At 49.3% G+C, this 24,061-nt stretch overlaps 1 protein-coding gene across 1 annotated transcript; it reads right to left on the bottom strand.

Annotated features, from left to right (window-relative positions):
- Positions 1 to 7,773: 7,773 nt before the first annotated feature.
- On the bottom strand, positions 7,774 to 9,222 carry LOC1281929 (trypsin). Its single transcript, XM_061647261.1, has 4 exons — positions 8,965 to 9,222; positions 8,610 to 8,863; positions 8,207 to 8,538; positions 7,774 to 8,125 (listed from the first exon to the last, which is right to left on the bottom strand). Exons 1-4 carry the CDS (start codon positions 9,038 to 9,040, stop codon positions 7,933 to 7,935), a joined length of 855 nt encoding a protein of 284 aa, XP_061503245.1. The 5' UTR covers positions 9,041 to 9,222; the 3' UTR covers positions 7,774 to 7,932.
- Between the last annotated feature and the right edge of the window lie 14,839 nt (positions 9,223 to 24,061).

The raw sequence follows: 24,061 nt of genomic DNA, 5'->3' as shown, positions 1-24,061 counted from the left end.
ACAAACCGTTGGGGTCGTGGTACGGTATCGTTTTCATTTCCTGCCGCCCCAAAAAAAATCCTTACCGAATCATTCGGTTTCCAATTTTTTTGTTGCCGCTCCTCACTCCAGCACACACTCACAATCAGCTGCCACGCCGATACTTCTTCCCCAGGGCCAGGGCGTTGGAACTGGCCGAATAGTGTGAAGATTTTGTGGCTTGTTTCTAAGGAAAAGCCACCACCACCACCACCAGCACTACGTGTAAGATTTAACAACAGTGCCGTGGCTGGAGGTCGTAAACGATGACGACAGCAGTGTGCACTGCATGACAAACCTTAAAAGGCTCTAACCTTCTTTTTGTTTTTAATCATGGAAAATATTCCGCAGCCAGAAAGGTAAAACCACACGTGTGCAGCCACGTTGGCAAAATGTCATTACAAGTGAGCGGAAATCGCGAAACGACTTCATCACACATCCCATTTTACTGCGCCCGGTGTGTGTGTGTGTGTGTGTGTGTGTGTGTGTGTGACCCCGAAGCTTTTCTTGGGGGTGGAGGGGGGGGGGAGGCATAAAGCCCCTTATCGACACGACTAGTAGCAGTAGTAGCAGCAGCCACCTCGTCACATGTCGTTCGGGGCGGTGGCATTCAAAAGTTCATTCGAATCCTTTTGAACCTGTCCGTCCGGTGCGTCCGGTTCGGTGCAGCTCGGTGCGGAATAGGGGTAGGGCACCGGAAATGGGTTCCTCCGTTGTGAAAGCATAAAGTCAAACGGGGCAGGGTCAAAGATTGAACAAACGACCCTAACCATAAGCGAGCGTTGATGTGCCGAAAGGGCGCGTTTTTTCTTCTTTCGCTCACATATCGCCCGAGGCTTCGAGGACCGTCCGACCGAACGGATGAGATGGAAGATCGGGGGGAAAAAAGGTAATAAGGAACAGAATCGGTGCTAACGATGCTTGAAATGGAAGCCATGAACCTAATAGACACTTGAGTTTGGAAGCGCTGGCCTATACCGGTGGCCGACATGGGAGGCAAATAAAACTAAACTATCAAATACTTTACAGTGAAGGTGGTGTAGTGGCCTGTCCATGGGAAGACAGTCGCCGGAACTCGTGTCGTTTGTTTAACAAGATTTTACAAATATCTTTTCAATTGCCGTCGGTGTATCCTATCTTTTAATGTACATCAATCGCGGGATATTTCCTTTGACCGTTTAGAAAGGATTAAATTGGGTCTAGACATGTCATAACATAGGAATAGAAACAGATGCTACCTTACAGGGCATACTACAAGTCGTGTTTCGAGTGACACGTGACACACGCATCTTTCCATCCCACCACGACTAATGTGACGTTTTTACTTTGTTATGCTCTTATACATCCTTTAAAAAAAACTGTCGCGTCATTCAGCGGCCAAGTGCGACTAAAAATGAATTCAAGAAGACAGCTCCGTATGCTGTTTTGGTTCCAATGTGTGTGTGTGTGAGTGTTGGGAAGAGTATTGGCTGGATTGCAGCAGAAGAAACTGGAAAAAGGCAGCAACGGCGGAGTTTAATTCCAGTAAAAGCCACTCGTCATGCGTTTATCCTTTCCGTTTCGCGTTGAATGTGAATGTGCGCAAGTGAAAGCATTGTAAACGCATACGCAAGACACATATACACACACGCGCGCAAACAGGACAAAACGGCCGTACACTTGAATGGTGGTGGAAGTACACGCATAAAATATGGGATGATGGTGATCGTAAAAGTAATCATAATACATTATCATTATCGTAATTTTAAATCTTACACAACGGCGCGACGACGGAAAAAATGCTTTCTCTCTCTCTCTCACACACATGCATACACAGTGAGTGTAAGATACTCACACCACCGAAACCGGAGGCACGCGTCACACAGGACACAGGAAAACCCAGACTTACAAGATGCAAAAACCCCCGTTGTTGCCCATGTGTTCGTGCACTGTGTACTAAAGCCCGTCCGCTTTTTGGCCCGACAAGTGCCAATGATTATGGTCGTTTCGTACGTTTTGTCCACCGTTTTGCTCCTTTCGGTGGTTGCAAAGGTTGCAACTGAAACAGAAAATGCGTACACCGGTGAGGCGTGTGCACCGAGAGCAGCTTGGTTTTGATGATGGTTTGCCCGGAAAAAAGGAAACCTTCACTCGACACGATGAAAGTGAAAGTGAACGATGCCAGCTTTTGCACTCGTCATCCTTTGCGAAGCCCATTTGCCGGGCCCCACCACCGCTCCCGCTAACGACACGAAATAACGTGCGTTCGCATTGCGATGTGACACATTTTGGGCAGAAATGGGGAGGGATGGGGTGTAACGCGTGGGCCACACGCGTGGGCACGAACGGCAACAATGTCCAATAACGAGGATGACAACCGGAACGAAAACGTAACCAGCCCGGAAGGTAAAAGGGATGCTCTGGTGCTCGAATGTCGCCCCCAACCGTGCTCAAATTGCCACCCGAACGGCTTCCCCTCCCCCCCCCCCCCTCTGTCTGCGGCCCAACCCACTCGCCGAGATTCGATATGGTGAAGTACATTGCCAAAGTACTGATAAGGGCACACCACTGCATTAGCAGACTTTATGAGGTGATTCACAAACTGCCGGGTGTGCCGGGGTCTTTGGCCCTGCGTTGACGCACAAGCAATGGCGTCCCCATTTACTCGAACCCGTTCGAGAGCATCCGAGAGTTTTGACGCTAATAGTTTCAGATTAACGGTTGCTTGGGGTTGGGGTTTGGGGAATGGGACCGCATCTAGGACCGCGTGGAATGTGGCGCTTTTGTGTGGGGAATATTTCAAATCTTTGCTCTTGCCCTCCCCCAGAACGCTAAAGCCTCGCGCAATCACTTTTTACGCACTGCCCTCTTGATGATGAAAGAGTGGGTTTGATTTTCTGTCAATATTGTCGTCACGGCAACGCCTTGCCGGCATCAAAAGCATCGAACGGGCTATCAAGATGGCTTTTCATCCGCTCAAAGCTAATGCCGTTGGCGTTGTTTACTCTTCGAAGCGATTGTTTTATCTTCATCTTTGCTAACCTCGCCGGTTGGCAACTCACTCCTGTCACAGTACTGCAATTGATCCGAATATTCAATAAACAGTCACGCAGACACACTCACCGCAATCGCGTTTGCAAAGGTATTTCGCATTTCGCTTGATTCAACGTTCGATCTTCCGTCTCTCGACCTATACCCACAGCTCGTTACACACTCGATAAGCACCTGTCCGTGCGGGATCTGGCGGCTCGCGGCCTTTCATCATGCTCGCCTCCCCCCACCCCGTCAGCGAAATCAGATCGACCGCAGCTAATCGCGCGCATCCCATTTCGCTTCACAATGCGAAGCGCAAACATGGCCCCCGAACGCTAAAGCGGCTTTCGCGCTAGCTTTGTGGCGTGGCGATAGCCTGATGACGAGCAGGACGCAGCAGAAACAGAAAAAAAAGACGGGAATCCTTCGTTTATTATCTTCTCAAATAAATGGCATCGACTGGGTGTGGTGGATTGTAGTAGTATCTTGTGTCTCGTACTGCTGCTACTACAACCACCTTGGTGGGCTTGGTGGCTGGTGGTGTTGCCTTTCTTTGCAGCGCGTCTTTATCGCCACCAGTCGCTGACGGAATATTAATTTAAAGAGCTTAAATAAACTTTTACCACCCTCGTCGTAGCCCGTACCGTGGTCCCGATGAAAATCCCCGGAAAAATCCCGACATTCCCGTTTTTTTCTCTCTCTCTCTTCCCACGTCCCCACAGTCCGGGAGCGTTTGCTGTCTCGGGTTGGCTGACTTTTTTTTTGCCCTCCCGCTTAGACGCATTTCTTCGTCTTCCATCTTGTTATACGATTTCATCTACCACAATTTCAATTCCCTCGGCTTCTACGGCCCGGCCCGGCCGACCGATGCGATGTGACAGTCAGCGCAAACGGGGAAAGAACACACACACACACAGGCAGCAGCAGAGGACGAGAAAAAAAACTTCAAGAATTTAATCAAATTCCTACCAAACGCCAACCCCAAACGGCGTCGACGCGCACTCCATGCAGCGTCCCTTCACCACCGTTCGAGAAACAAGAACGGTTGGGCAGCAAGCCCCACAGCAGCAGTTCCCACGGGCAGTGTCGGAGGGCGCGGCTGCCCGAGTCGTTGATGGGGCAGAGCACTGTAGTAGTACATTAAAAGCAGTGCGCAACGCGAAGCAAACGCGGCCTAACTCAATTAGTAGTGAAAACTGTAGGGAACTGCTTTCCCGGAGTCGTGCCGCGATGCTGCATGCTGCTTGCGCCCGGTGCGTCCGTTGGCTTAAAGAATGGTTCTTAATTATGCTAAGCAGAGGAGGCACAGGGCACTGCGGTGCGCCTTACCTGAGCGAATGTGGGAATAATTTCTGATGGAAGATTTCCACAGTTCTAAGGAGTAATTTTGTTCTTATATCCACAGCTTTCCGTGTTACAATGCTGGGTGCGGGTGAAATTCTTAATTCCACTTTCTACAGATGAATAATTACAGCAACCAATACACCGAGCGTGCTCTTAGCTCCCGTTTTTTTGTGTGCAAGCATTTGATCTTTCGCATTTTGACTTAAACTGTTGTGCCAACACGTCAATCTTATTTCACGAAAACGCTTGGAAAAGCTTCACCCCATTCACTGTTGGCAGTCATGCCCGGGAAAGTAGAAACTTTCCACTCCAAAAGCCAACGATGGTGGCGGTTCGGCGTGACAAAGTTCACTGTTTATCTTGCACTGTAGCGCCACGAAATCAACCGTGTCAACCGAGGGATGTTGGGATTGAAATGTACTAAACTACTTTAAAAAGCGTGCTCAAAAAAAAAAGCTCCTGCTCAACGGATAAAACCAAACCGAGCAGCTGAGCCGTTGCCCTTGCCAACGCGGTACAGCTCGGTAGACGCCGAGCAACGCCGGATCTTGTTCTAGCCGCTGGTGTCAGTGTGTCTGGAAAGTTGGAAAGCAGTTCACCGAGAGGTTTTCCCCCATTTGAGCTGGGGCGGCTGCATTTACATGGAAAGCGTCAAACTAACTTTTGCTTGCAGCTTGCTTGTTGCGGGACCCGGTTTCCCGCAGCTCCGGCAAGCAACCTGGCCAGAAGTTGCGGTGCTGTGGCTGGCGGATGTGTTTTGCTAATTGAAATCGATCCAAAAACCATGCCGAATTGAAGCACTGTCAAACCGGCGGGGCGCGCCTGTGAATAAGCTAACTTTCAATCGTCATCTGCTCTCTCCGTCGTCAGGCAACATGCTGGAAGCAATTATTCCAACTCGCCTTTTTGAGGGCACTGGGGGGGATATATGAGGAGAGCAACTTCTACTTTTCGGAAGCTTAAGTTGATCGTTTCGGCAGCGTTTTGTCACACTCATCGATGACTTTCCCGTTCCGAAGGGTGGAACAGTCCGTTTGCCGAACAAATCCGTCCTAATCACCCGGACCCGGCATCCGGGTTTAACTGCGCCACACACACACACAGACACGGCCACTAAGTAGCGACATATGGTACGGCAACAAACAATAAGGCGGTAAGGAACGAACTGGGACCGTTGTTTGTTCCGAGCATGTTTTTCAATGGATACAATTTCAATCGACCTTCCGCTAAGGATCATGCCCGAGTTTCGTCGAACTGTGCGGGCGGGCGTCGTAATCGACAGGTTTGCGGGAGTATTTACATTTCAAAGCACATCGGTACGGTCGTTCATCCCCACCCCATCGGGCTCCCCGAAGCCCATTACGACACACTCAAACAACGGAGCAATGTCACACACAAACAGCGCACGGCGCCGTCGGTCGCCGGAACCGATCCTTTCAAGTCGAGCTTGGTTCGTTCGCCGAAAACAGGCACCGAACCCCGATGACAGTCGATTTTCATAACGAGCGTAAATGTGTAAAATAAAACTCGATGGCATTTGGGTGGCCGCTCGTTCGGCTGACGTGTGGGAGGACACACTTATCCCGGGCCCACCCACCCACTCACCCAAAGGCCATTCATATGCCGCTCACGTGTTCTTTGTCATCGTCATACCGAAGGATCAAAACACTTCCCCCTTCTCCTCCTCGCTCGTGCATCACTATTCTCACGCTCACCTGTGGGGAGGGAGGGGGGTGTGTGGAGGGAGGAGGCCGAGAACTGCTAACCTGCTTGGAACGATCTGCCACCCCTCTTGCCCCAATAAAAAAGGAAGCTGAAGCAACAACAACAACAACAACAACAACACCATCCCCCGTCCTGCATGCGAACATATTTGTTTTGCTCGCCAAAATTGTGCGAAAAGTTCCATTCCACCCAACAACCCAACAACCACCCACACCCAAGCGGAAAAACTGAAATACCTTTACTGAACCTCTCCATGTTCAGTGTGTCCCGTGTGCCTTTGCAAGTGTTTGTCATCACTGTCGGTGGCGGTGATCGCTTCCCCCCCCCCCCCCTCCCGTTCCCGTAACACTGTGCGTCAACGTGCAAGGCCCCTTTGGAAAGCGGGCGGAAAAGCATCCGGAGTATATGTTTTTATTTCGACACAATTTTACCCCTCCCACCCCCAACCTCCCCCTCCGCACACTCTGCAAAGGCAATGGCACAGTTTTATCTCACGGGTCGTTAAGACAGCACTCACTGCTGAAGTGGCCCCGAACGGGGTAGGCGCCGATCACGGCTACGACTTCCATCCACTGCCAGCTCTGAGGGGTTAGTTCGATGGGAGGATTCCCGTTTGCACCTTGTTCTCTCTTCATCCCCCCCCCCCCCCCCCCCCCATATTGATCCGATTGTTGGGCGTTGTTGATGTTGCTGAATATTGAAAACGATCGATGGGAGGACGGGGCGGTACGATGTTTTTGTTTGTCACGCGCTCGTCACGGCCCCATTTTGCGAGACGGGGGTTTTTGTGTTAAAATTTTGCCAAAACTAACACGTGCACACTTTGGTGAACCTCCCTGCCCTTCCCAGCACCCCGCCCTACGCCCCTCCCGGGGGCGTAATATTGTGTCCCTCTATCGTATCGCACTGTTTCGCTGTTTTGTTCTGCAGTCGCAACACTCTAATCCAGCAAAGTGTTTGTGCCCTTCAATTGAATTAACGTAATGGGAACTATTCTAGTGCGTCTACTGCTTCTACTTCCACTACTACAAACGCGAGACGCATAAAACAAATCATTCCTATGCAGCGCAATCGTTTGCCGTTCGCTTGACTTTGGGGGCGCTTCGCACGATAAAATTGTCTCCAAATCTGATAAGCTTCGTTAAACGACAAACTATCGCCAATTACGGCTGAATCTTTTTTTCCCCTCTCTCTGATTTGCAATACTTGGGGGGAATGGCGAGGAAGCCTACGAGGAAGAGGCGAGGAAGGGGGAAGTGGGCAGAGAGAGTGACGAATAAATCCAATTTCGGCACAAGTGTGCAATTGACTTGATATTTGCTATTTTCCCGCAGTCCTGAGTGCCGGCAAAGGACGGCAAAGGACACGGGCGGTACGTTAATGAAATTGAAGCGAACGAGGCTGGAAAATTGGGGGAAAAACACTCAAACAAGCACACAGTGCCATTGAAAACACGACGCGTTCGCCCACCGGTGGCACCGGTTGACCTTTTAAATAATTGCCATTTTGCAAAGCTTTTGAGGAATAATTGTAACGCAACGGAAGCCACGAGCTTTCTTTTATGTTTCTGCACACGGTGGAGTGGATGGAGTGGAGCGTCTGCGTTTGTTGGCAACAGTGGAGTTGCCTTATTACATCTCATCGCCCGCAAACCTGACTGATTTAATGAAACGGTTTTCGTGTTCGCTAGTGTTTATTTCATTGCGAGATTGCGAGACTCTGCACCCAGACACCCAGCCATCCGATGTTCGTTATCTTAATTAACCGCTTTTCTTAATCTCCCGTCTGCAGCACACTGCGACCTTGTCAACCTTGTCTCCTCCCCGAAAACGGCTAATGCATCGTGGTGCGGCGAATGAAACTTCGAACCGACGGATGAGCAATGTTGGTGAACACCCCGGGCAGTCCGTTGCCACAGTCGATCGAACCCCACGACACGATCCCGTACTGTACGCCGTCCTGCACCGCCGGTCCTCCACTGTCCCCAGCGCACGCATCGACGCCCGGCCCGCCGGCACAGAGCATGCTGCAAAAGGCAGAAGAAGAAGTGATGCATCGCCGATAAGAATGCGACCGCGATTAGATCGCGACAGGACTACACACGCACTCTGCCGTGATGAAACCGGTCCAGGTACGGTTGCACGACTCCTGCGGTACCGCGTCCAGCAGGATCATCTGCAAGGTATCGTCGACCTTCCCGGCGGCGGTCAGATAGCCCCAGCCCGTCACCAAGATGCGCTCGCCAACGGTCCACTCGGTCGAGGTGGCCAGCGGAATGGGCGCTCTGCCCGCGCCCAACCCCATGGGCGTACGGACGCGAACGGTGGCCACATCCCACTGGAACTCGTTGGGGTCGTAGCGCTCGTGAAGGTGGTAGTAAAACACCGCATGCAGCGATCCGCCCGCCGACTGGCTGGTGCTCCCGGTGCGCACTGTAATCTGGCGGGGAAAAAAAACACGAAACATCATCAACACGGCGCGTGCTTTCTCTCGTCGCGCGTCCGACTGACTTCGTCATTGTTGGGATACCAATCCAGACAGTGTGCTGCCGTCAGCACCCACGAGTGAGATATGATGGATCCACCGCAGATGTGATTATTGAAATATCGCAGCGAAACCTGATAAGGAACGCTCTCGATGGTTGTCTTACTGCCACCGACGATTCGGTCGGCCCTTGGGTCGTCGCTCGCTCTGACCCGCAGCAACCGAACCGCCGGCAAACGATGCACTCTCGCAACCACAGCTTCTAGCGGCACGGCGAGCGCTGCAACGGTCGGGGACGGGATTAACGAGAAAGTTAAACACTCGTAAAGAGTGCACACTCCTTCCCTCCGGCACCCGGGACATGCTCACTCACTCACTCACCGAAATAAGCGAAAATTAAATCAGTGCAACAGATGGCCACGACCACCATTCGAAGAGCACGGGCGCTGCATCGCATTCTGCTGCGAAGTACGTGAAGTAGCGTAACTTTGTCGACGTGCTGGAAAATGACACTATCCGCGACGCTCGTGTCCGTGCTGGGCGAGTATTAAATCTCCGCCACGAAACCAGCACCAGTGGATTAGTTGTTGTCCAGAGCAGAAATTTGGCATCCGCGGTGGTTTATCAGTGTAGCGAGAGCGAGTTATCTTTATGGAGCGTCCGAATGAGTCGTCACAGGGGTTGAAGAAGCATACGCGAGTGAGATTCACCCGTAACAGATTATGGCATAACGTTGTTGTTGATTTAGATTAGCCCAACGTCCATCGCTTTTATTTACATTAAAATTGAATGTGTCGGGGCAAAAACAAGACCCGACGAGCTTATTGCATACTTTTAGGCGTGTAGATTGATTCAACAAGCTCGAACGCCTAGCGCTATGCAATGCGTGTAGCAAATCGTTATTTTAACAATCTCACGTACGAATAATTCGAAAAATAAGCACTCTAATTTCCGTTTCAGTGCAACCGTGCCCACTTATCGGAGCTATTTGAACTACTTTCACTCTGCCTGCAAACTTCCATTTCCTAACCGGACAAACAAGGCTACAAATCTACTCCCTTCGCATTACTTTGTAACACAACTCCATCCGTCCGGAGTGTTCCTCGCAATGAAAAAAAAAAAACGCCCAACCGACCCATTTTACGCTAGACCACCGATGTTTGCCTGCGGTAGAGTCGGCTGAACCGACTAGAAATTAAATTTCACGCCGCAGTAGATGCGAATCAGCAGCCACCAGCCTGCCCTGGACCGTCGATAAAAAGTGCCAACTACACCGTAATGAGATAATTGCGCAATTTTGTGCTCCAATATTTTTACCTTTTACCCTGAGCTCCACCGGCATGCATGCACACACACACACACACACACATACACCACATCCCAATGCACGGCTTCGGCTGCAACTAGCTTATCACAAGAACGGATGAAGTTGGTTGGTCCTAGAAACGTTCGCTCGTCGTTTCACTGCATCGCTCCAATCGTTCGCCCGCGAGGGGAGAGTGTTGGTGTTAGGGAGTCGGCAGTGGTTCTAAAACTCAATTACATCATTGCCCTGGTGCGTGGTCGTGGCGTGTAAGAGAGAGAGAGAGAGAGAGAGAGCGGTAGAAAGGAGGAACGAAAACACACTTTTCTCGGAAAAAACACCGACGGATTAGCGGAAACGTGTACGCTGGTGGTGCTGCTGCAGCCCCGGGACGTGTTACCGCTCTTGCCACCATGCCACCAACCCAGGAGACTAGAACGTGCAAGGTACGGTACACTAAATATGCGCTCGTTTGAACTCCGGAAAACGCTAAGCCTTTCTTAAGCCCGCTCAATCCGAGCCAGTGCAATTCGCAAAACACTCGCGGGCCGCGACTCCAATTCCACGAGGTCTCGGCAGGAAGTAATGAGCAAAATTTTAATGAAGAAACTAGATGCGTTACGGGAAATTGATGGTAATTAGGCAGAGATAGCAATCAGCTCGCGCGTAACGCTTAGAAACCTGGCCAAATGAAGCTGTGCAGCTCCGAGCTCTACGGGGCCGGATCAACAAGCCCCCCTACCGTATTCTTGTTCTTCTTGTGGTTCTTCCATTGCTGCTCGGTCTGGTTACAGCCACACTAATGGGAGTCGCTTACGACGAGCTAACGTGCGGGTTGGTGCGTGAAGCTTGTTCCTGGAGCTGCTGAAGCATAGATGTAAACCTTCGCTTTCGTGCTGTTTTAGCTCAGAAAAACCCAAACCCTCACAGCACACACTCAATATGATGGATGCAAAGTGAACGGTTTGAAGTCTAATTGGTCGATAAACTTTGCCAACATGCTCACTTTCCTGGTGCGTTGCAGCAGCATGTTATCGCAATAACGAAACAACACGATAACATGATGCATGAATTAGGGTGAAAACATGTTCCAGCGAATGCTGGTGCCGAGTTATGGGGGCCATTTATGGCCTTCGGGAAAGCACTTTGCTGTTGCATTGATAGGAAAACACGTGCACAAACGAACGGGGTTAGATTGTTTTAAGCAACTTTAGAGCCTCGCTAAACAAGCTCCACAAACAATGCACAAACTTTTGCACCATTCACTAACAACAAAAGCCAACTAGCCACATTAATCTCTTTGTCCACAGGCTCAACCCGGTAACAGGTTCGTTGTAAAAACGCGGTACAAAACCTCCGGACAATGATCTCGCCCCAGTCTCAAGTAATGCGTAGAAGCGGCTAAGGCAACCACACAAAGTCAAAGTGAACGCAAAAAGGTGCACAGAAAAACGGTGCTGGCGGCAAGGGTTTGCACGCCTCGCCCAGTGGGCCAGTGGGAGTGGGAATGGCACAACACAACAGGAAAATGAGTGACACAACAAAACACTGCAAACAAACGGGCAAAAACATCGCTACGCAGCGCCAGAAGAGCATTAGCGTGTCCTTCGCCCGCTTTCCTCGCTGTGGTTTTAAATTAACTTTCCACCGGGGGTGTGTTGTAACCCCCATCTCGGACACTCATCACCATCATCACCTCACAGTGTCGTCCACCGGCGTTGACAAGCCTCTCCGAGGCTAGATGGATGGATGGGTTGGCTAGCTTGCTGGCGGTTGGGCGCTGTGTCACTGTGGGATGGATCGAAAGGGAAGGAAAATCTTAACATCCATCCGGTTAGCCTTTTATTACCCCGACACCCGGCGGGAGAGAGAAAGAGGGACAACTTAAAAAGTCCTTTCGGCCATCAGTATCCATCCACCATGGGATGCAAGTCACGAAGCTGACGCTCCGACGCTCCGAAGCCGTGGCTCGAACGCAGAAAGCACTTTACGCAGTGCACACAGCTCCACTTCTTGCACGGTTCGGTCGGGATCGGGCACAAAACAGTGCAGCCGAGGCGAGGCGAGGAGAATAAAGTCCCAGTGCCAAAGTGCTAGTGCGCCACTTCCTGCTGACTTTATCCTTTCATCTTTCGCCAGAGTGCCACAGTTTACACATTTGCCGGGGGTTGCGAAGCGGGCAAAGGACATCGTTTCTTCTGGGCGAAAGGAATTACGCTTGGTGCGTTGCACTTCCTTCGAAGCGGGTGTAAGTGTGACGAAACCATCCCTGCCCAGGCACGGCTCCTTCGAGCAGCGAGCATAGACCAGGGTGCCCCGGGAAAGCTGCCCCGGAGCGTAAAAAGGTTGTAACTAAGGATGCTACTATTTATCAAATGAGGGATGGAAAAAGAAACGCTTTGGATGACGATTTGGTTGGAATGAAATTTTGCACCACGACCAGATTTTGTGGATGAATTATGAACCCCCTTGGATCCCATCGGGTCGGTCAACAAAAGTAATAAATGGCGCTGTTGCCCCAACACGGAGTGTTTGCCCAGGAAAAACGCTTGCACTACGCCCAAAAGCTCCGAGCCCTCGGTGGCCAAGGTCGATGACTGGAATTTATTAATATATCTGGACCAGCAAACTAGCATCCCCCCCCTCGCTCATCAAACCCCAGCAGTCTGTACGAGGGACGAGAAAAATTGGCATTTCATCCGGTCGGAACCTATCCCCCAAGCTCGTCATACATCATCTGCACCTCCCATCGACGCGTCCACCAGCTGGGGAAGCAACATTAGCCGTAATTAGCTTGATTGAAGTGTTGCAAATGGAAAGTAAGCCCGGACACATCCGGCTGCGCGAAAAGATAGCTTTGTCAGCAGCTCTCAGCAGCAAAACTGTCCACCCGTGCGAGCGAAAAACACAACATACACACATTTTCCCATAAATAATGCGCCATCCTGTCGACATGTGCTGCGGCATGCACACAACCGTCCCCGAACGATGCAGCCATTCGCGCACGGGCGCGCACGCTCGCTCCGGCCGCCGTGTACCGGAATGGGGCCACACTCCGGTACGTCGTGTCATCGTCAAACGATCGCTAATGAAAATTGTTTCCATCAAACGCACATCGACCGGGTGGTGCAGGCGAACGACCGGATGACATGGAGCTGGTAATTGTCCGGGAATTGGGACCTCTCTGCCATTTGTTTCCGGCCGAAGGTGTCAGCGGCAATGAGTGTGTGTGTGTGTGTGTGCTATCGCTGTACCCGTTGCCGGGCGAACATGCCGGGCGTACAAAAGTTTAATTGAATTAAATTGATTTAAAATTAAACATAAATTTTCGCTTCCAACGCCCACACCACGCGTATGTGTGTGTGGGGGTGTTTGTGTTTGTTGCGGAATGTCCAGAGCGTCCGGTAACGTCTGGGTCAGATGGTGCTGTCCAGACATATTACCGGTCCCCGGAATGGACTCATCTTCACCTCTCTCCCACCCTACCATCCACCCATCCAATGTCCGAGCCATCCGGTTCGAGCACACGGACATTCATGGAAATGACATTTTCAGGAACAGTATCCAAAATTTCACGTCCACGTTCATTTCACCCGACCCGCTCCGGATAGTTTCGGGCATTATGGGGATCCTCATCACACACCGAATGGCAGCTGGCGAACGATGACGATGACACAGAAGGCACATACACACACACACACACACACACACCGCATAACTTGCCATTCCCTTCCGCACCGCAGCGAGAGCCATCCGGGGAAAAATGGCACGGACGGGCGAAGGGTCACACACACATATTCTGTCGTTGGCATAAGGTTCGGTTTGATTCTCTCTGCTGTCCCAACTCGACTGCGACCAATCCGGATGCCCATACGTCATCGGAGCAAATCATCAGTCAGATGGGGAGAGGTGGAGGGACGTAGAGGGTTTGGGCGGATGTGAGCACTCTGTGGGCAATGGCATAGGCATGGCTCTGGCTGCGACATGGTGATGAATTCTCTTTAATGCCCTTCGCAAACAAGCTTTCGAGCTGGACGGATTCATCAGACAGGGGCAGTGGGCGGAGTGAAGAGGAGAAGAAAAGTCTCCGGTCAGGTGAAATGCACGTGCACGGAAAGAGAATTCGTGATGTGAAACATCCCTCCCATCGGTGTGTGTGTGTGTGTGTGTGTGTGTGTGTGTGTGTGTGTGTGTATTTGAGTTTGAATCAAGCATCACCCAAGCACACACACACACCCAGCTCCAGCGTCGCTACGGTGATAAATATTGAGCATTTTCGGGGAGACATTTTCCGAAAAATTAGACAGAGTCAGGTATAAATAGACACCATACCGTAAGTTGTGCTGATGGGTGGAGGGAGTGACGAGAGAACTAGACGCTTGTTTAGGGTGGGAAAATTCTTCCAACGCCAGACAGCGAAGAACGCCGGAACGATCCGGGCAGAGCCACATTACGATCGTGAGTCACGTCAGGACAGTCAAACCAGACAGAGTGTGCCGAAATGCGAAGTTAATCTCGTGTTTCTTCTTTTCGATGGGACAGTGACAGCTAAAGGTTCTTTAATTCGTGGCTGTATAAATAACATCCAAGTAGGCGAAGAACCAGCGAGCGATGAACGTCAAGCGGGAAGTGACGATTTCGTTCAAGTGGAACATAATAACACTAGGTACGATAGCCAAGGCTTAAGTAATAGAAGAAATAAGGCGATTGTTAGGCAGATTTGCTCAAAATAGGAGATATTACGTTTGTACGCTCAAAACTACATTCATGAATGTTAAATTCACCCCATTTCCTTCGCATTTTCCCACAGCAGCGACGTGTTTTTAGGCGTGTGATGAATGTCGAACAGAAAATTAAACACCATTAGCATATTTTCAGCGCAATTACACCGTGAATCGTCAACCGTGAGCCTGATTATCATTTTGAAACCACACACACACACACCCAGCCATGGTTCACGGGTTCGCCTCTAGCCAAAGCCACATCAAAGCGACAGTAAGCCCTCCGACCTGTAATCGATCAACTAAAACTGGTAACCCGGTGGAAAAGCTGAAACACGGCGATAGCATAGCAAAGAATAAGGCCAGTAATGCATGTGTGGTAAAATGTTAATTGCACATCACATAGATCACGCACACCGCTTCATTGCACATGTTATGCGCTGCGTGCAGAGCGTCCAGTGCCTCCAGAGCGCGGGTTTAGGACACATTTCCAACAACTTAAACCACTCGTGCCACCCCGTAGCGCATACGAGCGCATACATTGCAATTATGGCCGGGCGAGTACCTTTGATCCTAAACTTTGTCTCCTTCATGCTCGGTTCATCTCCAACCTCCAGCAGCACACCCTGCCTCTTGACGAAAGAATTCAATTTCTATCCAAACAACAACATACCCCAACGAGGTATCTCTTTTTCTCTTCTCTCTCTCTCTCTCTCTCTCTCTCTCTCTCTCTCTCTCACTCTCTTGCTGTCAGGGGCATGGACAGATGAGGAACCTGTTTGATGATGCGCTCGCGCGTACGTGAGCATTGAACCGTGGCACTAAATTAGTGCATCCGTTCGCGTACGTGTCGTCCACCGGTCGCTTCGGGACAGAGAAAAGCGCTTGCCATGCCCGTGTGCGCCGTCCGCGTTCGCGTTCTTTCATGTGGTTTGCCAAACAATACGCCAAACGTGTGCCCGATGGGTTTGCCCGATGTGCCCGCCCGGTGCACCCGGGGCGCCCGCGAGGTAGCGCAAAATGGGCCACGTGCTACCACGCCCCAATACGCAGCACGTCAGTGATTTTCCGCTCGCACAACCGAAAGAATGTCGTTTCTTTTTTTCTTTTTTTTTGCGAGGTTGTATTTTTAGGGAAAATCTTCATTCCTTAAGAGGACGCATAATGGCATCGTACCGCTCCGGCGTTCATTGCACTGCAGCAGCTGCGACCTGCTGTTTTGATTATTTTTTAAATACCCCAGTTTTCTAGTCTGCGCTTAAATCCCACTTGCCCCAATGGACCGTTTATTAACAGCGATCTTTTGGGGGGGGGAGGGGGGAGAGTGATGGGAGGGAAGCAGAGGGCAATCGTTCATAGCCAGGTGTGCCAGCCCTTTACCCCAACACTGCACAGACACAGTGACACTCCGAGAGGCGGCCAGTCGCTGTAAACCAAAAGGCTCAAACACACAAAACCGCGCCATTAGCCTTGGTAAAGCATCTCAACCACCACCACCACCATACCATGAGGTTGTTTTTGCACTGGAAAGCTTTTCACACCAGTCCCATCGTCGGTCGGGTGGGTTTGGTACAGGGTGGGTAGTTTGCCGGTGCACAAGTATGAAATTGATAATCATGATAAATGGGGATTAGGCTTCGGGCTCTGCAGTGGCCATTTAACACGTACGACCGCTCATGGCCCTCATGTTAGCTGATCCCGCTCCGAGGGATGCCTCTTGTACAGCAGTAAATAAAATCTTAAATCCTGCTTCATGTACTGCCCATGTACATGTGTTGTACCATTTTTGTGATCCCTTTTTTTCCTCACTCTCTACTCTTCCCTTTTTAGCCTTCTCTCTCTCACTCTCTCTGTCTCTGTCGCGCTCGCTGTCTGGGTTGCTGTAGCGATGCAACGTTGCGTCTGGGTCGTGGTTTTGCATCTTAAGTTGTTCACTTACGGCCAATTGCAGCAGCGGCAGCAGCAGCAGTGCACGTCACTGGGCTGTGTGTAGGTCTAATCGGTAGTAATCAGTTAAGTGCTGTGGATTTATTAACCTTATCGTGCACTCTCAATCTCACACACTGAAGCACAATTGTACAGGCCGGTGTGACGACGAACCAAAACAACGAAAAAAGGCACACGATGAGGAAGTGTTCAATAAATTGCTAGATTAAGTCTCTTGCCCTCTCGTAGGAAGGGAAGCTCCCATCGAACACCCGGCCTTTTGTTCCGCACTTTGTTTCCAATTGCTTCGGTGGTACTTGGCCCTCCTCCTTCCCCCACCACCCCACAAGCAATCGATCCGGACCGGTGTCGATTATTCGATAAATTTTGTTCAAAAAAAAACCCCTTCCCCCTCTTCTGGAACACCGCTTTTGAAAAGCAAACCCGTGTGTTGGATAAGAAGGATCCGGGGCATATTCTATTCCGGCGCGCAATCACCGATGGCCACCGAATACCAAATGAGCCATGAGGTGCTGCAATATATTCGCATTTCACCAGCCATTAAAAACTTTGCTCCCCACCAAACTCCCCACGGATTGGGCGAGTGGAAAAGGAGTAGGGGGGGGGGGAGGGGGGGGAAGAGAGTCGATTTTGCGTCCGGACTCGACCGGTTTGCGAGTATTGTGCTTGTCCAAGCGCCGAAGCGGACGGAACGAAAAAAAGGCACACAAACACACGAAGGGCCTGTGCTCCAGTGCACCAACAAAGGGTGGCGAGGGAGAGAGAGACAGAGAGAGAGAGAAGGAGAGTGGAAAAACTAAAACTTTCTGCATGGAAAATGGACTCATTTCGGGTTGCTGGTGGGTTGGAAAAAAGGGGTTGGAAATTGAATATCTTACGCTCCGGTGTCGGTGGCACGGTTACAGAGACGAGAAGGAAGGAAGGCGCGGGAAGCGGGGGAAATTCGTATCACCTGATCAGTGCCAGTCCCCGGTGTTCTCAAGCCCTGGTTTTTCTTCTGTTTTTTTTTTCCTTTGCGAAAGGTTCTAGGCAAAATCGAGTTTCCTAGAAGCCGAGGGGTGCTGAAAAAGCTGTTCCTGCATCGATCTAACAACGATTCGCACAATTTCTTGATGCTGTACACCACCGCCAATGCAAGGCAATGGAAGGAATCAAAGGACGGGGAAAAAATTATGCCGGAAGTTCGAGTAAATATATGACCATTCTGGCACGTCGTCGTCGTCGTCGTCGTCGTTGAGCGCTTTTTCCAAACGTATAAAAGAAAAATATTCCCACTGGGGAAGGGAGCGGGGGTTTTGGGGCAAAATCTAGATGAATGCCTCGCCATTTTGCCCCACGATGCCGGCCGAGCTTGTGCGAGTGGCCCTTCACTTTCCTTTCCAGCTGTCTTCCACCACACTCGTATGCATCAAAAGAAAATCCTTCCTATTTATTATGTCAACTTGTACAGTGAATACGAAATTAGTTCTCGTGTTCTGGGGAAGTGTGTGGGCACGTGTGTGTGTGTGTGTGTGTGCTTTTTTCCACACTCTCTCTCTCTCTCTTCTTCCGCTTGCCAGCAAGGACACACGCAAACACACACACTCATTCCTGCGGTGCTTGCTCCGTTTGTTTGATCGCGAATCGCCACGGCGCTACCGTGTGTTGACCACGTGCGAGTATAATGTGAGGATGATTGGAAAAGCATATCATTTATCCTTTAATTGACCTGTGGCATCCGGTGCTGGGGGAAAGATATTGGTTGAATCTTAAACCGGAATTATGTATCCGGATTAAACATCAACGCAACGCAACGCTACGCAACGCAACACAACGCGCAACGGTACAGCGAAACAAACAGCACACACGCACACACATTGGCATAAAGTTATATATATCCGGCTTAATAAAAGCCCTGCGTTCTGTGTGCAGGAAATTGATTTCCCAATTTTCTTCGTACCAAATACGCACCCGAACCGGAGCAGCAGCAGTGGCAGGAAAAAACAAACTCCATTTGCTCATCAATTGAAAATCCGCACCGAGCGAAATGGTCCGTGTCGCGTGGTGCGCTTTAAATTGCGCTTCCAGTTTCGAGCGTTTCGCAAAGTTCAATCATCGATTATCCTACGAATGCAATCACATACACACAAACGCACGTAAAAAGGAATCATTCCCTTCTTCTCCTATTTTCGGCGAGTGGAATGTTAAATTGCCCTTACTTTATTCACAACTTTTGCGGCCATTACTCGATTTTGCGGCACGAAAAACGCTCATTTTGGGGTTTTTAATGAAATCGTTATTTTCATTCATAGCTTTATAGCGTGAAGGCTGAGCGGGAGCATTGGAGACAAGCGAGGGCAAGCAGAAGGATGCACAGAGAGAGAGCTGCACCGAAAAATGGCGCACACAAGAAAACACATGCTGGTGAATGGAATTAATTAAACGCGCAGCATAAAATGCAAATTTCCAGTAACGCTTCACAGCGTTCACCCCACGATCGGCACGGCACACGAACGAACGGGGAAGAAAAAGCGTGAAAAAATGCAGCGTAGAAATATCTCCTCCGACAAGCCAGCACGTTTTGACCAATCAAAGCAGGAACTAAAATGAGCGAGGTAAAAAAACAATGTGGAAAACCCAGCACCAGCACGTCAATAGGACACACGCGCATTTCGCAATTTCCAGTTCAATTTAATCAGCAGGCGCGTATGGGAATGCTTTTCCGCAGGCGCGCCCTCATTGCCACCACCCGGAGGAGGCTTTTGTTGTGTGATCGAACGCCACTTAGCGCGTTCGCTGAACGGTTTCGCGCCGCTGTTTTGCTACACGCGATGGAGAGATGCGTTTACACTGTTGGCGATTGTAAAATTGCGCCTCCGTTTTGTGCAGCTTATCACCCTTGCCGCAGCATACGCAGTGTACGTGTACGCAGAGTGAAAATGCACAGCCTACTCCGATGGAAAGGGCTGCGATGGCACTGCAAACAACGGTCGGTCGTACAACAATTGAGTGCATATGAACCGGCGTGTCCTTTTGATGCATCCGCGCAACATTGTACGTCAAGTGCCGAGGATGGGATACAAGTGTGGTCAAGCGGTTCGTGATAATTGTTGTGCTCTTTGTTGTCGAAGTGACGGCAGCAAAATGGCACCGAACAGGCGGGCGGTTTGTAATTTTGATGGTAATTTAAATTACATTTCCCACGCAGAACAGCACGGCACACCAACAGAGTTTCCATACAATAAATAATATTTTAAAGAGTGTACCAAAGAAAATTCATTTTAAACATTTACGATGACGCTAAAAGCTTCCCTCTTTAACTCTTCGGAAATATATATTTCCAAACCGTTCCAAAACCTGTTCGGTACGGTTCGTTATTAAGGCATCCATTTTCGTCGGTCCACTTTTTTTTATCGGCTGCCAGCGCCAGAGACGATAAATTTCCACCTCAATCTTGCCATGGACCGAGCGAGAGAGAAACGGAAGCTCATGTTATAATCGTTTCGTAGCAGCTGCTTCCGAAAGGCGAACGTGAAAATCGAACGAAACGCTCCCCGGAAACGGAATATGTGTCGTTATTAATACTTAAACTTTATCCACAGGTTCGACATATTTGACCGCACCCCGCACCAGGGAAAAGATGGTGGGGGACGCCTGCCATCGCTTTGCCCTTTTCGCTGCTGCTTCTTCTTATGCCCTTTTGGGTGCTTTTGAGCGAATGGTCACTGCAAAGAATTGGCAAGCGAGCGACGGTTTCACACCATTAAAAGCACTTAGTCAAAATCAATTGAGCAGTAGTGTGGCTCTACACTCCCACACACACACACACACACACACACACACACACACACACACACACACACACACACACACACACACACACACATCGAAGTGGCTCTTTATCATTTTGTCGGAAAATTAATTGAAACTATAGATCACATCTCACACACACACACACACACATCGAACTGTGCAGCCCCAGGGACTTCTTCCGTGTCCTAACACCTTGGTTAAACCGTGTGGCCACAACCACAGCCCGCTCTAGGTGTGAAAGTGATGGTGAGTGTGAAACCGTCCCCGTCGAGCGTGTAAAGCTCCACCTTCCGGGTTGTCTCTTCCTTGCTTCCCGGACGAGTGTAGGGTTCTCATTGATCGTTTTCAGCCGTCGTGTGTTTCACCAGGTCTGGCCAGACTCTCACCACTTAATCTCGAAACGAGCACGAGGAGCTAGGCGATCAAGGAATGCATTTTTCCCCCGGCGAAGCACCGGACCTCGGGGCTCGGGAATTTATGAGCCTTCGTGTGAACTTCATAATCGATGCTTCTTCCGCCTGCATAATGCACCAAACATGCACACAGCTAGATCTCTCTTCCGGCACATCTCTTTCAGCGGCTCGGGATGACAGGAGCAATTTCTCCGGCCAGGCACGGAACCAAACGCAAACGCCGCGTCCGTCACTCCAACCGATAAGCGGATGAGACGCGCCCCTCGGACAAATCCTTCCGCTCACTGTGTGTTTGTGTGTGTGCTTTTTGGTTTAGTTGTTGTGTTTTGGCTGTGTGGAATTTATGCTCTTCCTCTCGCCATCTTTTGCCAAGCAGACGGGAAAATAATTAAAAATGTAGTGAACCCCACTCCCGCTCCGTTCAGCTGGCAGACTGGCAGGGGTTGGGGAAAATGTTTTCCATTTCGAGTCGCAAGTTGCAAACAATCTTCAATTCAGAAGGAAGTCTTTTCAAAATAGTCTTCCGCGGAATTTGTGCATTTCTTGCATCAAAAGAAAGTGTGTAGGGGAAGGTAGGTAAAGACGGACACGTTAAGGGAAATGGGGAAAATCTAGGGATATATAAGTGCAACGACCATGAAAATGTGCATACATTATCTTACACTCATGTTTTATCAGAAAATGTGTTGAAACTTTTAAGTTTCGATTGATTTTTGTGTTTTTTCATGAATGAAAAACATGATTTTTTTCGTGCGTTTTTGAAATGTTCGGGTAAGACGGACACCTGATATGGGAAAGATGGACACCATGAAGGGTAAGATGAACACCTGTAGAAAAGGTTAGAAAGTGAAGAGTTTTACAGTATTTTAACAAATTCTATCGCTTTCCACGTCCTGGTACGTTTATAAACCAATTCTTGGCCTATTGCAACGGCGATTCATTCAGCCGTGGTTTTAGAAATTGTAAACAACGCTTCTAATATATCGTAGAATGTAGCATCTAAAGCATTATTAAAATATCGCGCACTTACAGCTGAAGTTGCTCCAGTGTACAGAACAACAGTCTTGAACTTCCTTTTAGGAAATTACTCCGCGAAAAGTCCACGACCCCAGTATTTATAAAGGAGTTGTTAATAGTTTGGATTTCCCCCATGTCATAATTCAACATTTGATGTTTGTAATCTCATAGAATTTCTCATCTATTCCTGAACAATGTCGTATCAATGTCTCATCTTTTTATTGCTTAAAGTTGTCCAAGTCGTGACAAGATAGTGGATTTCGTGAAGCGCCTCATCAGCGTCGAGCGAGTAATAGCATAACGAATGGCTACTATTTTGACCGGTGTTTCATTTCTCGCTTATTTCAATACTTTCTCCAGTTACTGATTGATTCATCGGAATACCCTGATTTAAGGTATTTGAAGAAATATATTCATCACCAATTGATATAAGAAGTAAAAAAATCAATAAATTCGGTGTCCGTCTTTCCCTACAACAAGGTGTCCGCCTTTCCCGCTTTGGTGTCAGAATGTTTAAACCACCAAAAAACAATATTTTGTATTGCTTTTATCCTCGTTCTTTCGCCAGTTTTTTCATTAATGATCGCGACAACCCATTCATGAAATAAAACTTCCGGAAATATAAACAATACTAGTTGTAGAGCTTAAGATCGGCAGTAGTCAAATTAGATCCGCAAGGGTGCACATGATTGAAAATTTATTTTGTTCGTGGATTTAACCAATTTTACATATATTATGCCAAAAATGTTCTCAAATGTGTTGTTTTACCTTCAGTTTGGATTCTACATTGTTGAATTACTCGAAAATTACCTTTTTCATGCATTTATGAGAAGTGTCCATCTTACCCGCAGTGTCCGTCTTTACCTACCTTCCCCTACTGTGTAGTCAACAGCAAATGCGCGCCAACTATTCAGAGCATTTTGCTTAATCGCTATATTTAGACCGTGTAATCAAGTTTTGCAATCAGGAAATGTGGAACCAAAGTACCAAAGGCTTCTTCCGACTGCCGTGTTCCGTCAACTGGAAATTCAATGGAAGGAAAACTATAAACTATTTAAGGCGAAATGCGCCATACTGACCGCTTGGTTAGCCGGTACCGAGGTCGAACAGAGCTTGACGTTTCACGAAATAAGCAAATTGAAGTCCCTTACCCTCCCACTGGCTGTGTCCAGTTAAGGGCAGCGGAAGGGTTTCGAACCTGTCGATGGTCAATTTTCGGGAATCAACTTTCCCAAACTGCCCGAACTACTGGCAGCTCTATTTTTGGCCATTTCTTTGTCCCCTCCTTAGGAGATTAATTAATGCCGAAAGCACAGCGCACACGGCCGCTACGGCCGCTTTTATTGATAGTTTTCTTTTCCTTTTTTCCCCACAAACACAACACACCATCTGGTGAAGAAAATTGTCTCGAAAAATGATCACTGTGCTGTGCGCTGTAGGTTCTTGAAAGGCGCATCCGCACCACCACCCCAAAAGGACGCATCTCACCCCGACCCGGCCCCAGCGGATGCCGTCGCTGCGGGTGCTTCCTGGCCGCCAACGAAATGTGAGCAGCGGCGCCCTTCCGCCTGCAAAGCCGCAAAGCGAACAAGGATAAACAACCCCATTACCATAATCATAATGGAATGTCAAACAACACAAAAGTGCGCTCCATCGCTCCCTCTTTGCCTGCTTTTGCCGCCGCCCGAACCGTGAGCGTCAGTGGCAGAAGAATGGCCAGCCGGCGGGTTGATGCCAAGGACAAGTTTTGTGCCATTTCGTTTCCGGTTTAGCCGGTCGGCTGGCCCTCGAGGTCTGCCGGGGAGTGGGGAGTGCCGCAAGCAGGAGTAATTTAAAATTTTAATTTATTTCTTAATTAGCGGCCAAGCGGCTTCTAAATCTGACAAACGTATTTGACGGGGCACATTCGAAAAGTGGCCCGCGAATTGTGCCATTGTTTAAGAGTAGGGTGGGGGCCTTTATGGAGCGGGGGCCCTTTTTTGCATTTATTGGTTAAATTTGCAAGCAAATGGGTGCAGCAACCACACGACGAGAGCTGCAGGAAACAATTGAAGTACCGCTGGGCAAACTTTTACTCCGGTATGCCGGTTTGGGCCCCAGTTTGGCCCCGCTGTGCAAGTGGCAACTAGCTGGCAATGTTTTAATCAACCAACTGCAACTGGGCTAATTGAAAATGCACCTTTGCACATGCACATGCACCAATATAATATTTTACGATCTCTTAAACATCTACTAACAAAAAAAACATAAACAATTTCCTCTCAACACAAAACTAAGAACATAAG

This window comes from Anopheles gambiae, chromosome 2 (genome assembly GCF_943734735.2).
Source record: "Anopheles gambiae chromosome 2, idAnoGambNW_F1_1, whole genome shotgun sequence".
Lineage (NCBI taxonomy): Eukaryota > Metazoa > Arthropoda > Insecta > Diptera > Culicidae > Anopheles > Anopheles gambiae.
Note: the sequence above shows the minus strand (reverse complement) of the source record. Positions and strands in the feature narration are given on the sequence as shown.